The sequence below is a fragment of the Hoplias malabaricus genome, chromosome 1, assembly GCF_029633855.1.
Source record: "Hoplias malabaricus isolate fHopMal1 chromosome 1, fHopMal1.hap1, whole genome shotgun sequence".
NCBI classification, from domain to species: domain Eukaryota; kingdom Metazoa; phylum Chordata; class Actinopteri; order Characiformes; family Erythrinidae; genus Hoplias; species Hoplias malabaricus.
The window spans coordinates 41,999,206-42,014,064 of record NC_089800.1 but is presented as its reverse complement, the minus strand read 5'-3'; the positions used below and the strand labels follow the sequence as shown (position 1 = coordinate 42,014,064).

At 39.6% G+C, this 14,859-nt stretch overlaps 1 protein-coding gene across 1 annotated transcript; it reads right to left on the bottom strand.

Moving 5' to 3' along the window:
* Positions 1 to 2,141: 2,141 nt before the first annotated feature.
* Positions 2,142 to 10,341, bottom strand: LOC136668456 (uromodulin-like 1). The gene is made up of 5 exons (XM_066645987.1): positions 10,024 to 10,341; positions 8,244 to 8,477; positions 6,267 to 6,423; positions 3,322 to 3,448; positions 2,142 to 2,910 (listed from the first exon to the last, which is right to left on the bottom strand). The coding sequence occupies exons 1-5, from the start codon at positions 10,083 to 10,085 to the stop codon at positions 2,735 to 2,737; spliced, it is 756 nt and encodes a 251-aa protein (XP_066502084.1). The 5' UTR covers positions 10,086 to 10,341; the 3' UTR covers positions 2,142 to 2,734.
* Positions 10,342 to 14,859: the final 4,518 nt, after the last annotated feature.

The following is a 14,859-nucleotide window of genomic DNA, read 5'->3' as shown; positions in this document are numbered from 1 at the left end:
GTCTTCCCAGAAATGTATAAGATGATGAAGTAAAGAAGAAACTATTCAAAAAAAAGTTGGATGAACAATTGGCCACATACATTTGGCCATATTGTCTACACCAATCAAACATAATTAAGTGACTTCCTTTCTTCTACACTCACTGTCAATTTTATATGTTCCACTGACTACATATATGCACTTATGTACAATTACAAATTTAATAATTGTTTTTCTCTGCTTATATTGTTTGCCATATTTTACTGTTTTCTGGGGTCAGGACCAACACAGAGGACGTATGGTGGTGTGTTAGGGTGTGTTGTGCTGGTATAAGTGGATCAGACACAGCAGTGCGGCTGGAGATTTGAAAGTGTCCACTCACTGTCGATTCACCTACCTTGTTGGTCCACCTTGTACATGGAAAGTCAGAGACAGTAGCTCATCTGTTGCTGCACAGTTTGTGTTTGTCGTCTTCTAGTCCTTTATCAGTGGACACAGGATGCCACCCACAGGTTGTTGGCTGGATGTTTTTAGTTGGTGGACTATTCTCAGTCCAGCAGTGACACTGAAGGCTTTAAAAACTCCGTCCTACTGAGCCTGTGAACTAATCAACGCTGAGCCAAAGCGTCGTGCCAAACACAGCCCCAGGATCACACACAAAAGGAGTGGGTTCCTGTCTTATTTCCTATTATTCAGCCACGTGCTGAAGAACCTACTGCTCTTTGGTTCCAGCTGGGAACAAAATGTTCTCATTTTGCGAACCAGTTTATGTTGGTGGAAATGTGCAAAACGGTTCCAAATTTAGTTCACAAACTGGACTGTGAAATATGGCTGAACTAACAACAGACGGTGTAGTAGCACTTCTAAGTTCTCTTTGTGAATTATGGCTGAACTAACAGTTCCTACTCGCGCATGTGCATTTCAACATTAGGAGTCAGGCAGTAAGAGAAAATGCCTCTTCTAGGCTGATCCGGTAATCTACCACACAAATAATCCCTGATCTGTGGTGGTCCCCTGAGGGTCCTGACCATTAAAGAACAGGGTGAAGCAAAGAAAGCATGCAGACCAGCAGATGGACCACAGTCTGTAATTGTAGAACTATACAGTGCTTCTGTATAGTCAGAACCATGAATGTAGAATCTTTTGGCTGATCAGTGTATGTGTGACTCTGTAGGCAGGGGCAGGAGAAGCATGCTTGAAAAGCAGTATTCACATACTAATCCACACTAGCGTTCTTCAAGTGCAGACGTTAATAAGCACATTAAGCAACAAAGCCAAATCAATTTGTTTTTACGGTTGATCAGATTTCTCAGGGTAATCTTTAATCTCCAAAGCTTGTCTGTCGCACCGTTTCGTCTTTCATGTCTTAATGAAAATGATTACAGAAACAAGAGGAGCTAATCACAGATAAGCATTGCTGATCTAAGACACTTGAAACAAAAATTAATAATAAATAAAATAAATTAAAGAGTGGGGCTAATGGAATCACATTTGAATCATGTGATGTTTGAATTATTTCTGGTTCTTATGCATTAACATCACATAAACGTTAAAGCTGCTAGTTTCTTTTACAGAGAGTCAGAAAAGAAGCACACAGAAATATCCATTTCTACATGCTGTTAGAATTTATGCCCAACAAGAATACTGTATGTGTGTATGAATATCATGCATAGAAAACAGCACAATGTACAATATCTTAATGAATACACTTGTGTTCACATGAAAAATAGATAATGATGTAAATTAACTGAAACAATTTAAACCTGGTCCAAAACCCAATGTGGGAATAGAAGGGTAAGTAGAGCCCAGAGACACAGCACTGTGCATTTGAAGACAGGATGCTGTGTGCAGCAGAATAACCATCTGGTGTAATGGTGGGGAGAGGTGATAATAAGGTGGTGTTTTTGCTTGATACTTGGTGGGGTTGTAGGAAGGTAGGTAAAAATGCTGTAATATACTCATTTCATTTCTTTTTCTGTAATCACTTCATCCAGATCAGAACCGCAGTAGGTCGCATCGCCATTACATCTACCAACATGTGATTTTGGATTGTGGGATGAAAGTACAGAGAAAGAGCTCATGGAGACATGGGGAGAATACTGTGATATTATTGGTTCATTTAATTTTTCATTTTTCCTAAGACACAATGAATAGTTATTGGAAAGAACAGTGGATACTAGTTATAGAAGTATAATGTGGATACATTTTCACATAATGTCAATACAGAATTCTCTGTGGTCTAAGACCTAAACTCTGTCCAGAAAACTGACCTGTATTGCCAGCAATTCTCATTAAGGAAAGATGTCATTAAACTACAGCTTAGTTTCAAACTTAGGCATAAGAATGCTGTACATGATCATTTGAAAGATGGTTTGCTCCTCTATATATTTCCAAAATTCACAAATAAGCAAGCACATGATTTCATTAAAGTGTCTAAAAAATGTGTCCCTGGGAAGCTACAGACTAGAGAAGCTTAGATCTGAGAAAAGTGCCTGCAGGACTTCACACTGAGAGCTTGAAAAAGCACAGCGATTCAGGGAGACATTGCCTAAGTACAGACCTGCTAAGAGTTGGGGGAAGAAACAGATGTCTTGCCAGTTTGCTTGCTCTAAAAATATCATTTACAGCATGTTGGCTATTACACTTGTTTGCAGATATGCATAAGTCCACAATTATTAAACTATTTTGAGTCCAGTACAAGAGTAGACCTTTGCTTCATGCATTACCACACAATGATTCAATACAACTTTAAAGTTCATGGAAAGAAGTGTTCTCCATTGTGTGAGCAACCATGGGGAGTCCAGCACTGGCAGTGTTCTGATCTTTGGAAGTGATGTCTGTAAATCACCCAAAGAAGAAACAGAGCTACGCAGAAAACAAAACAGCCAGACACAGAACCCAGAATCACTGCTGCTTCTGTACTGTCCATTCCTGGAAAAATAACAAAGCACTTAAAAAATATTAATAACTGTATTAACCTTGAAAAACCTTCTAGGGTCCTTGGGTGGGTGGAAGCTACAGGGATTAATGTTAACCTTTGACTCCATTGATAAATCCAGCTGTAGCTATTTTTACACAGAGAGGTTAGCATTTTAATTCTTCAAACTGTGCAGGAAACCTATATCTTATTTAATCCTAGTACAATTTACCCAAAAGGATGTAAAAAATGTATTGATAAAGAATCTATCATTATAATTATAATGAGTTGCATGGCAGAATATTTAATCACAAATTATAGTCACAGATTTGTTTATCTATTAAACTATTTTAAACAAAACCTCAAATCCTTGTTGGTCCAACCCTCCCAAAATGTGCATCAGATTTATATAAAGTTGCAGTTACCTGTTGTATCCACGAATGAAGTATCATCTGTTTCTTTCAAAACAGGTCCAAAGGATATGCGATTTCCTCTATTGCTGGAGATAATCTCACTGTCATCGGTGGAATGGGTATTTCTGTGCTGTTGACACTGAAGATAGCAATGAAAGGACTAAATCGCAATTTGTGTATTCTTGGCATTGTTATAATTATTTACACAATTTCTAGGAAAAAAAATATAAGGCACAGTGCAAAATGGAATGAAATAATGTGGAAATCATTTATATAATAACTGATGACACCATACCAAATGTTAAAAATGAGAAACAATTTGCAGGTAGTGTCAGAGTCACCAGGATCCTGGGGTTGTGTGTTCAAGTCCCGCTCTAGGTGACTGTGTGAGTGAATGAGTGAATGTGTGAGTCTGCCCAACCCAAGTCTCAAACTGTCACGCCCTTGCCCTGTCTAGTGTGTTCCTGCTCTGTCTGTCTCACTTCCTTGTTTTCCATGTGCTAGGAGCACATGGCTCTGTTATTGTTTTGTTCCTGTCTCCCTCCTTGTCTCTGCCTTAGCTCCACCCTCTTATTGTGCCTCCTCTGTGGTCCTGCCCCCTTGTTATCTTTCCCAGGTGTTCCTTGTCTGTGGTGTTCCCTTGTTGGACGTTGCTGTTTGTTTTGTTGTATGTCTTCTCTGTATCTTTCAAATTTGTACCTTTCTAATCTGTCTGTAACGCTCTCTCTGGTCTGTTTGTACCTTTGTTCTACCTGTCTGTATCTGTCTAAGCTGTGTCTGCCATTTGGATTGTTGTTGCTTGAGTCTGTCTGCTTCTTTACCTAGCCAGTTAGTCCTGTTGTATGTCTTCCTCTAGTCTGTTTTTTCTTCTCTCTCCAGTCCGCTGGTATTTCCAAATCTCCCTAGTCTGTTAGTACTTTCCACTCTCGTCTGTTTGTACCTTTGTTCTCCTCTGTTCAGTTTATGCCTGCCTGTGTCTTGTTCTTTCCTGTTTATTCTCTGTCTTAGTTTCTCTTAGTACCTGTCTAGGTATCATCAGTCTAGGTCTCTGTTTAGCTTTCCCTGTCCAAGTCTCTGTTGGTTTCCTTTTGTTTCAATAAAGTATGCTGTGTTATTGCATTTGTGTCCGCCCGGTCATGACACAAACGCGTTAAGGCAGCGAGTAGTTCTACAAATGAACTCTTGATGAGGCCACAGCTGTTCACTGAAAACCATTCCAGGTGACAACCTCAGGAAGCTGATTTGAGAGAATGCCAAGAGCGTGCAAAGCTGTCATCAAAGCAAAATTTGGCTACTTTAAAGAATCTAAAGTATAAAACATTATATATATATATGATTAAATATAACATGATATATAATACTTTTTTTGATTACTACACAGTTCCATGTGTTCCTTCATAGTGCTAATGTTTTCAATATACATTTACAATGCAGAAAACAAAGAAACCATTGAATGAGAAGGTGTCCAAAATGGATTGGTCTATATGTGGAAAATGGCCAACAACAAAAGGAAACCCTCTGTGGGTGTGTCCAGAAATTTTACTGGATGTGTGTGTATATATATAATATATCAATTCCAGGTCTGGGCAGCCAGTCTGTACTACACCAATAAGAGTCGTTGGGCAAGACTCCTAACACTGCATTGGCCTACCTGTAATAACAGCAAGCTTGTAAATCGCTCTGGATAAGAGCGTCTGCCAAGAAATGCCATATACACACAAACACAATAACAGTCAAATAATATATATATACTTTTTTTTTAAATACCTGCCCATTTTAAGATTGGCCCAAGTTTGGGGCCTTCTATATCATATTTGATTAAATAATGCTGAACTGCAAGCTGGCTGTTGTAATCCATGCATCATATGGACAAGTCTTATTGTCTTACTGAAATAAGCAAGCCCTATCTTGAAAAAAAAGCATTGTTTGGATGGTAGCATTTTGCTCCAAAGCCTGTAATATTCAGCATTAACAGTGCATTCACAGATTAGATAAATCACCCATGCCATGTATACTAATGTACCTCCATAGCATCATGTGTGCTGGCTTTTGAACTTTGCACTGAAACAGTCTAGATGGTCCCTCTACTCTTAAGAAGAGTGACATGTTTAATTTCTAAACAAAATTTCAAATGTTGACTCGCCAGACAACAGGATGCTCTTCCACTTTGCGTCAGTCTATCTTAAATGAGCTCTGGCTCAGTGAAGGTGGCAGCATTTCTGGATCTTGTTTATATATGATTTATGGCCGGTAATGTTTCAGCCTGGATTTGTAGATACAGTGATGAACTGTATTTACAGACTATGGTTCTGGGAAATGTTCCTGAGTCAATTCAGTGATTTCCACTACAGAATCTTGTCTGTTTTAATGCAGTGCCTTCTAAAGCCCCAAAGATAATGGCCAGACAATACTGGTTATGTGCTTTGTCTCGTGCATACAGACATTTCTACAAATTCTATGAATTTTATAGTGATATTATGTAACTTAAATAATGAAATCCCTGGGTTCTTTGCTATTTCAGGTTTTGCATTGGTCTTTTACAGAGTGAAGACCCTACTCATCTTCCTGAGGTGCAAGTTGCTGGCATATTCAAATTGCTCAGGTTCAACATTTGATGTGTTGTCTTTATTTTCTGTTATAGTGTTTAAATTATTTGCATATCATTACTATATGGTTATACAGATTTGCATAGCATTTTTAAAAATCTGGGTTTCAGGTCTGATTCATGCTGTAGGTCTGGGGGAAGGTGAGTGAATTCAGGCTCATAACTTTACATTTGATGGAGTAGAAAAGGGCCATTCTGATAAAAGATGAGGGGGGAAAAGGTTGGCATCAGAAGAAGTAGAGTAATGATGGGTTGAAACCCCTATGTGAGCAATGGTGAGACCTGGTCATGAGTGATGAATGCTCTCTAGGGGTCTTATTGCTTTCAGGGAGAGTGAGGAGGCCAAACTCACCCGCTCACACTCTGAGCTGTTTCTCAGGCACACACTCAGATCACAGTGTAGGTAGGCAGTGGAGTAGTTAATCATCTGGAAAAGACTGATGGTGAAGCTGGCTCTTTTTGACAGAACACTGGGAAGCAGGTGGATGCCTTGTGGATCTATAGGTAACCTGGAGGAGTGCACGCAAGACAAACATGTTATTAGGAGAAACAGGCAACTTCAGATATAACATGAAAGTAATGAAACCTGTCAAGTTATGCCCAAGCAATGACTTGCTGGGAATCGCCGGAAACTAAACTGACATCTGCTTGTGTTGATGACCACATATCAATAAAGTCTGCATCCATGTAGCTTTCCTGCTGTGAAAATGTTTCACAGACTTCAGAGAAGCACTTCCAAAGTGAACAAAACCCTGGCAAAAGTGTCTCTTCTCTTTTCTTCAATTTGTTTTTTCATCTTTAAAGGCACACACCTTTATGTTTCAGTAAAGTCAGTGGGCTTACACCTAAAAGTTTGCAGTGCAGTCTGTCATAAAAAAAGGACAATAGAAAATGAAAAGAAATTGAATGTTGCACTGTAAATAAGTCCATAGATTGTATGATAAACTGGCAACCTAGGACAGTAAAAGACTGTAAACTCTTGGAGTTTAAATACAGTTTGTATAACAATAAAATACATATCAGCCAAAACACTCCTTTTACATCTGTCTATTGGAGAAAAAGAATAGATTATTCTAATGTTAAATACACTTGCAATGTATTTAAGCCATTTTAGTAATATAAAACACAATACTGTGAACTGGGAGAAGCTGGGACTCAGAGGGAGCTCCCAGCATGCCTAGCAACTCTAACTTCTCTGTTATTTTCAGGGTTTATTCTGGGTTTTTCTTCTTTGTTTGGGGCTTTTTGTGTTTGGGATGTGCTAGGGGGATTATTTTGTTTAGTTGTGTGCATTCGGTTTGTGGCTGGTGTGTAATGAGATGTGTGTTGGTCAACAGAATTCACCATCAGCCTGTGTTCAGGTGCTGCCTGGTTCCTTGCTCCTATTGTATAATAGTTGCTTATTCACATTATATCTATATCTTAATCTCTATTCTTGTATTTGTCACATTATTTATATGTAACCTGAATGTTAAAACCATTTTTTTCACAGTTTTTGAATGTAAATTTTGAACTAAAAGCATATTGCAGTACATTAAACATTCATTTTGTGGTAAATTTCTGACATTTAGATCTGTCAGTTTTTTCCAGAAATTTTACTACATTTTTTGCAGGTCACCATGCTGAATGGCAAGTGTTGGATAGAGGAGTATAAAAGCTCCCCAGATTTGGGCTTTAACAACATTATTACCTGACCTCACAAATGATGTGGCTAAATGTCACGCTCAACATCTAACATGGAGATTCTGCAACAATGGGTACAAACTCCAACGGATTCCCCTGATTTCATATAGTAGCCATATAGTGCAGATGAAATGAGAATTCCCTCTGTAAAACCAAAATCAAATGTGAAGCTGCTTGTCTTTAGAGTACTGGTTTGAAAAAGTGTAGCAACAGGGTGGTAGAGATACTGTATCTCTAATGAGAAAACTCTACTGACTGCTGGCTTAGGTCTACTGTAGCACATTGTTACCAGTGCCATTAAGTTCAGCATGGGGAGTAGACGTGGCTCACTGGCAGAGGTGAACTCCAAGGACACACACATCGGCAATTTATGGCTCAGTCTGCAACAAACAAAACCCAGCATTGGATCTTGAGGGCGTTTACAGCCTTCCACAGTCAAACTCTCAGAGGGGAACTTTTGCTCTCACATTGCTGTTCCCTTGTGATAAGCCTGGGTCACTTCAGAACCAGCTATTTCCCTCAAGCAGCAGAAGCACTGATTTACACATCACATCCATAAACATGTGAGATATGGATCCTATATTCTATAAACATTAATAAACTTGGCTAAATTCGCGAGCCAGGTGGGTCATACGTCTTTTTTTACCTGGAAAACAGGCAGCAGGTGGTGTTGAACTCATCCAGCCTGACAGTGGGTGAGAGACAGCAGGACTTTATCGCCAGGTTCACCTGGGTGTTATTTGTTTTCAGGTTGATGACGACATGCAGGTTTCCGAGAGCGGGGATGAGATCTCCCGGCATGATATCTCTCTCTAGGGTCACACGCATCTCCGCAGTGTAGTTTCCACTACCGCAGATATCATCAGAGATCTCAGCCAAGCTTAGACAACAAGAGAACAAGTCAAGAGTTATGTGACTGCACTTGAATTATGTATACGTATATGCTGAAATAAACCTTGACTGGTTCACCTTGAGGACAATGGCAATGCAACACTGAGCTGTGCACTGTAGTCCGCTATGACTAAGTCATATTCAGTGATGTCAGAATGGATTTTTTTAAAGCTTTACAGTAAAACATATATATAAAAAAACAAAACTGTATTTATTCCAGAATATTGAAGCTGCATGTATAAAGCAGCTTAAATCTTTGCACAGACTAAAGTTCTTGTGTCTTTCCATTTACCACAAAGGGCTATATGAGAGGTGCTGAGAGGCATTTTGAGGCATTCGGAACCTCAAAACATTAAAACACATCAATGTTTTATACCTACACTTTATATATTTACAGTAAAAGCTTTTTATTTTTTATAGCAGCCATATAAGTAAGGTTTACCCATCATGTTTGGTCCCTACTCCACTCGCTTGGAACCACAAGCATTCAGGAACTAAAAAAGTCCTGGGTTCCCAAGACAAGGAACCAGACTAATGGAAAACAATGCAGCCGAGTAGAGCAGGCACCATAATACTGTATATTGACTCTCAGTCATGTAAGCATGGTAAGACAATAGAGATTTGATTTGATGTGCTTTGAATGCCGCAAGCTGTTGTCTGTAAAAACATGCAATATGCATAAGTGGCCACTTTGTACAGCTTATAAAGTTCAATGCTTGAGAGAATATGACTCCTAAACACAAAAATAGAGGGTATGTTGGACTACCGATGAGGTCTGGTTTAGGCAACTCATTTTTTGACCACTGCAGCTATTTTAGCATATGTGCCCTTTCTATAACAGCTTCAGTACATGGAACCTGGCTGGTGTGGTGACCTAATTGTAAACACATCATTGAAAAGAATGTACAAATTTGTGCACAATACGTATAGCACTCAGCTTTATATAAAATCAGATCTATCTGGCTTGATATATTCCATCCATTTGGACTGTATTTTGTAGAAGGTCTCTCTCTGTATTTTTAGAGAGAAAGACAGTTTTTCTATTGTGTAGATCTCTTACACAACATTTGGTATAGAGCTGTCCAGTGATGTTGTGTTTGCAGCAGCTCAAAAACAAGTAATTGTTGGGTTTATATGACTTGAAGGAATCATTTTTGCAGTTGAGTGTGTCATGAGACTGAGGGAGTGCAATATAAAGGGTGGATTTGGAAATAACTCAATTGAGGAGAAACTGGATAAAAATTACAATATTATTTTTACTTCCAAATGTAAATATATATATATATATATATATATATATATATATATATATTTTTTTTTTTTTTCAATCCATTTTGAACATTTTGCTACCGAAACTCACACCCAAAAGTCATAAATGGACCTTAAACCCATGCATTACAAGACATATGAAGGACATGGGCATTTTAAACATTCATCTGACATTCATCAGCTCAGTTAAAGTAGAGTGGAGGAAACCTAGGGCCAAATTTCTCTCAGGATATTCTATGGAGTTGGAAGTAATTTGTTATACATACCCACTGAGAAAACCTGGGGATGCAATCCTCATCCTTCTCTGCATCACTGGCATATCTGACATCAGCTCGGAGGACTTTGCCAGCTTTGAATCAAATGGGAAAATGGACAAGTGACCCTTTCTTTCTTTGAATAATTGTAATGGACCTGAAAGTGGGGTTACTGTTGCTCTCAATTCTGAACCTGCTATGCTTACATCTGCACTGTCAATAGAAACTAAAGTCCCTTCATTAAAAGACAGTAGTTGGGTCTGTGTAGAGTGCTCTTTTAGAACATCTTCATCCTGTAATGGTAGAATGTGAGGCTTTGAGATGCCTGGATATGCTCTCCACATGGTTACAAAGTCTGTCAGACTACTTGATGGGGTTGAAGTCAGTAAAGGAGAGGTGAGCTGCATGTTAAGACCACCAGCAGGAAGGGCAGATTTTACAGCATCTGTGGTTGGATTAGGTGGAGGGGAATTTGATGGGTTCAAGGTCAGATTTTCTACAGCTGAAATATTTATGGTGTGCTTGTTCATTGCTTCTGTGTTGCCGGGGGCTTGGCTTGATGCTGCCTGCTGGGGGTGGTCTACAGCATGTTGTGTTGTTTGATATAGTAGTAGTGGACCATTTATATCCTTCCCATTTAATGCAGCAACTGTAATGGATGATAAATTGGAGTTGAGTGAACCTGACTGATTTATCATCTGTCCAAGTGTTTTTGGAGTTTCAGCAGTAGCAGGGGATGCCAAAGGTTGAGTGGACTGAAAACTCCCAATAGCAGCTGGCAAAGCAGATGTGTTAATCTGGCTTTCAGTACTTTTTTGTAAACCCTGGCCTTGACTTTGAAAGGATGACACAGTGTTTTGCAGTGGAACTGTCACAGGGCTCAGATTCTCGTTGTGCATTTTAACAGCATTCTGACCCCTTTGATCAAGCGCTACTGCACCAGTGGAACTTTCTCCTTTAACTACAGCTGGCTGATTCAGTCCTGGTTGTTTTTTAAAAGGTGGCTCAGTGGACAATGTCACTTTTCTTTCAGCAGCCTTTTGCTCAAGTGTTCTGCTTTGTATTAAAGTCTTCTTTGTAAACACACCTCCAATCATTACACCTCTGTCAGTGGTGATTCCTAGCTTTGACACAGAGTCTGTTGATGAAGTGACTGGTGACATTTCTTGTGATGCCTTTCTGTGTAATAGTGTGACATATAAATGATCCAGTTTTTTGGCTGTGTTTTCTGAAAAAGCGGGTGTTGAAACCCTGGTGTTAAATGTTTGAGGAGCAGGGCTCACAGAAGATACCTTCAAATGTAATATACTTCCTTTAGCTGACCCTGCGGTCCTGGCAAATTGTGCCAAAGAGGAATTTACTGGGTTCTTTTCTGGTACTGTCCAGATGTCTGTGGTCCTGATTAGCCTCTCAGAGTGTGGTGTTGGCAGTTTTGGAAACACAGTGGGCTCTCTATTTCTGTTTGCAGCATGAGAACTTGTCGAGCTTTGCGCTTTTGTTAATTCCTGAAAAGTCAAAGATTTCAGTGTAGATGCAGAGTCCCTAAACGGTAAAATCAATGGAAGTTCTTTGAGGACACGCTCAGGCTGAAGCACTGTGTGGCCGGCTGGACTTGAACTCAAAAGCTTAGCACTTCCCGTCAGGGCTGGAATTAGAAGCTGCCTGACAGGACTGTAAGTGACAGCATGACCTTCTAAGATTGGTGATAAGTTCTGTATCTCCCTTGCAGGGGTTTGGAGGGGAGTCGTGTGTATTTTCTGCAACTGATCAGGATGGTCTGATGTGTAAGACTGATGCATACTGTTGGAAGGAGTGATCAGCATAGTTAAAATCTTTCTGTGCACTGCTGAATCTGAATCACTTTTACTCTGGGCAGTCACAGTCATAACTCTATCCAAAATGGCAAATGACGTGGAGCTGGGGGCGGCAGACATTGATTTATTGATTAATGTTCTGAAATGCTCAATCCTGTTATCTATTATGGATAATTTCTCAGGGTTTTCAATGCCTTGAGGATACAACATTCTATTCTCAACAGCAACTTCACAGCACAGTTCAGACACATGGCTGTCAGAGGATGAGACATTCTGAGGGGCTACAAGGAGGCCGTTCTCAGGCTGAGTAGTTTTATCTTTCATTAAAACTGACCGTCTCTCTGTGAACTTCAATGGGAGGACGGTTAGGACCTTCAGACTTTCCTCATCTTTGAGTTGTGTGGTACTTTGAGGAGAGTGGATTGTCGTGCCTATTTGTCTGTTGTCAGTTGGTGTGCTTGTCAGTTCCCTTTCGCTTTCCTCTCCTACAGATATAATACTTTGCAACATGTTGTGCGTCACGTGCAAGGTTACAGATGATCTTGTTATATGCGGTTTGCCAGTCTTTGGAACAGGGGTCTCTGAAAGTTGGGAAAGCTGTGAATCATGGAGAGTCTCATCATTAGTGTTAGTATACACCCTCATTATATTTGCGTGCCCTTTGGTGGCGAGCGATTTAGTGCTTTCTGCTGGTTCTTTAACTACCTCTCGGCTAGAAGATCCTGATGGTAATGGAGTGTCGGCATCAAATATAGCCTTGTGACGGGTCACTGAACTCAGAGTGGGCATATATTTCTGGCCTGACTGCCCATTTTCAAATCCCTCTCCAGCCTTTTGGGCGACCATTTTTACTTCAGCGCCTGGGCTCTCAGTGTTTAACTGTGTTTGGTTCTGCACAGATGTCAGACGAATTATGGAGGGGCTGCCCTTTAGTACAAAGGTCTTTTCTCCATCAGTGACAACGGACTCAGTGGCATTCAGAGGGTTAGTGGTTCCCAGTGACTTCAGAGTCCTGTTTGCGTTTATTTCTTTTCTTAGGCTTGCCTCTGTCTCAGTTGCTTCCCCAAGGTTATCAATTACTGCTGGATCAGAGGCTGATAACATGGGAACGATCTTTGCGGGCAAAAGAGTAATAGACTCCATGGCTCTTTGATTCTGGCTATTAAGTGGAGCATGAAGTGAAGCTGTGATCTTTTCCCTGCCTCTGGACAGATGAGCAGGACCTGTCATGGTGCCATTCATCACTAGTCCAGATCCAGCCTTAGCTGGGGTTACAACAGTGCTCTCCTCCTCCTCCTGCTCCTCCTCATAGACCAATGGGAGATCTGATTCAGAGGCTAGCGGTATAGCTGGTGTGTTATACACATGTAAGGTGAATGAACCTGACCCATGGTCTGAAACTAACCTCTCTACTGTTGAGCTAATTACCTCTTCAGCAGTAGAAGTCGTGGTGTTCCCAGTACTTGAGTAGAAGCTTTCATGTGGCGAATGCAACAAATCTGTCCCTGGAGAAGCGATTAGAGCCACAGTGAGATGAGGGAAGCTCACACTGGAGGCTTTCCTACTGTTTTGACCGGAGTTGTTTGGTTCCTTTGATGGCTGTGAAGCTGGGTAAGTTGTGCTCTCAGTTTGCAGTGACTGGTAGTCTTGCAAGTCCACACTCTTAGCATTAACTGACCAGAAACAAAATACAGATAAATCCAACAGCCTGAATGTCATGTAAATTTTCAGGTATAAAATTAATTTGGAAAAAAACAGGAACCATGTTGTGGGGATATGTTACATGTACACGTGCTTTTCACATTCATACAGTATCAAGCTGCATATATTAAATTACATAACATTCTTTAAAGAGGAAATGCAAAAATAAAGCAGCATAAATAGGCAATTGAATGCCATATGTATATATTTGCTATGCATGATTTTTACTCTATTTATACTTCCATTCATTGTGAAAAATGACACCTACCATTTGTTACCTTTCATCATTAATATATAAAACTAGTCGGAAAGGAAATTCAGATACATACCTGTAAGTCCAAACACGAAAAATGCAAAACTCAGCTCCATAATTACCAGCCCCCTACTGTCACAAATATTTTGTACTGTGAACAGAACATTTCATAAAGCTCCATTGCAATAAACAGCGTTACTGCAGTATCATCTTATTCCCAGTTAATATGAACGCTCTAAGGGACCACTGTACTATTGTACTGCTCATCACATCCTGAAGGGCTTGCCTTCCTCTCAGCTCATTTATATCTAGATTAGATTACTCACACGTGAACAAAACCCATGGAAAAAAAAAGTAGCTCTGTGCAAGCATTTTTCATTCATCACTCTGATTGAGTATCTCCTGGGTATTATTTTCTATCTGTGTGTTAACTTTCGTGAGCTGCAATGATAAGCCAATACTTTCATAATCCATTATTAACTTGATTCATGGTCTGCCAGTGTTCTAGAGTCATACTAATGAGCTTATTCCCTCTGCAGTGTGATTGAAGCTTAGTTAAGTATGTCCTCTGGCATGGAGACCTAAACACAAGATTTACTTATTTATAATAAATGTCGACTGCTGGGGTAAAGCTGCATGTGGTGTTTGATGTAATTACATTTTTCTGAAAAACATTATAGTTTAAATTCTTGTAATGACATTAGCTAGTGACTTAGTAAGATTTTGTTAATATTTACAGAGTACCAGAAAAGTACATTAACAAGAAATTAGATTTGGTTTCTTTTGGTAAGGCAAGTTTAAAAAAGCTGCAGTTTATAAATATACACTAGAAGTATTAATCATGGATTACTTTGTTGGAGTAACTGTATAGAATTAGATTTTTGCCAAAGGTTGTTGCATTTGTAAATGGTAATTTGAAGGCGTACATCAGTCTCTGAATGTAAATTTAATCAAAGTGCACAAACAAAAAGTGAGTTATGTGAGTAGTTTTGGTTTCTTTCAGATCAACATCAAGTTTGTGCTTCAGTTTGCTACGTTCAAACTTTCAGTTTTGTTGCACTGTTCTCATAATCACAGTCA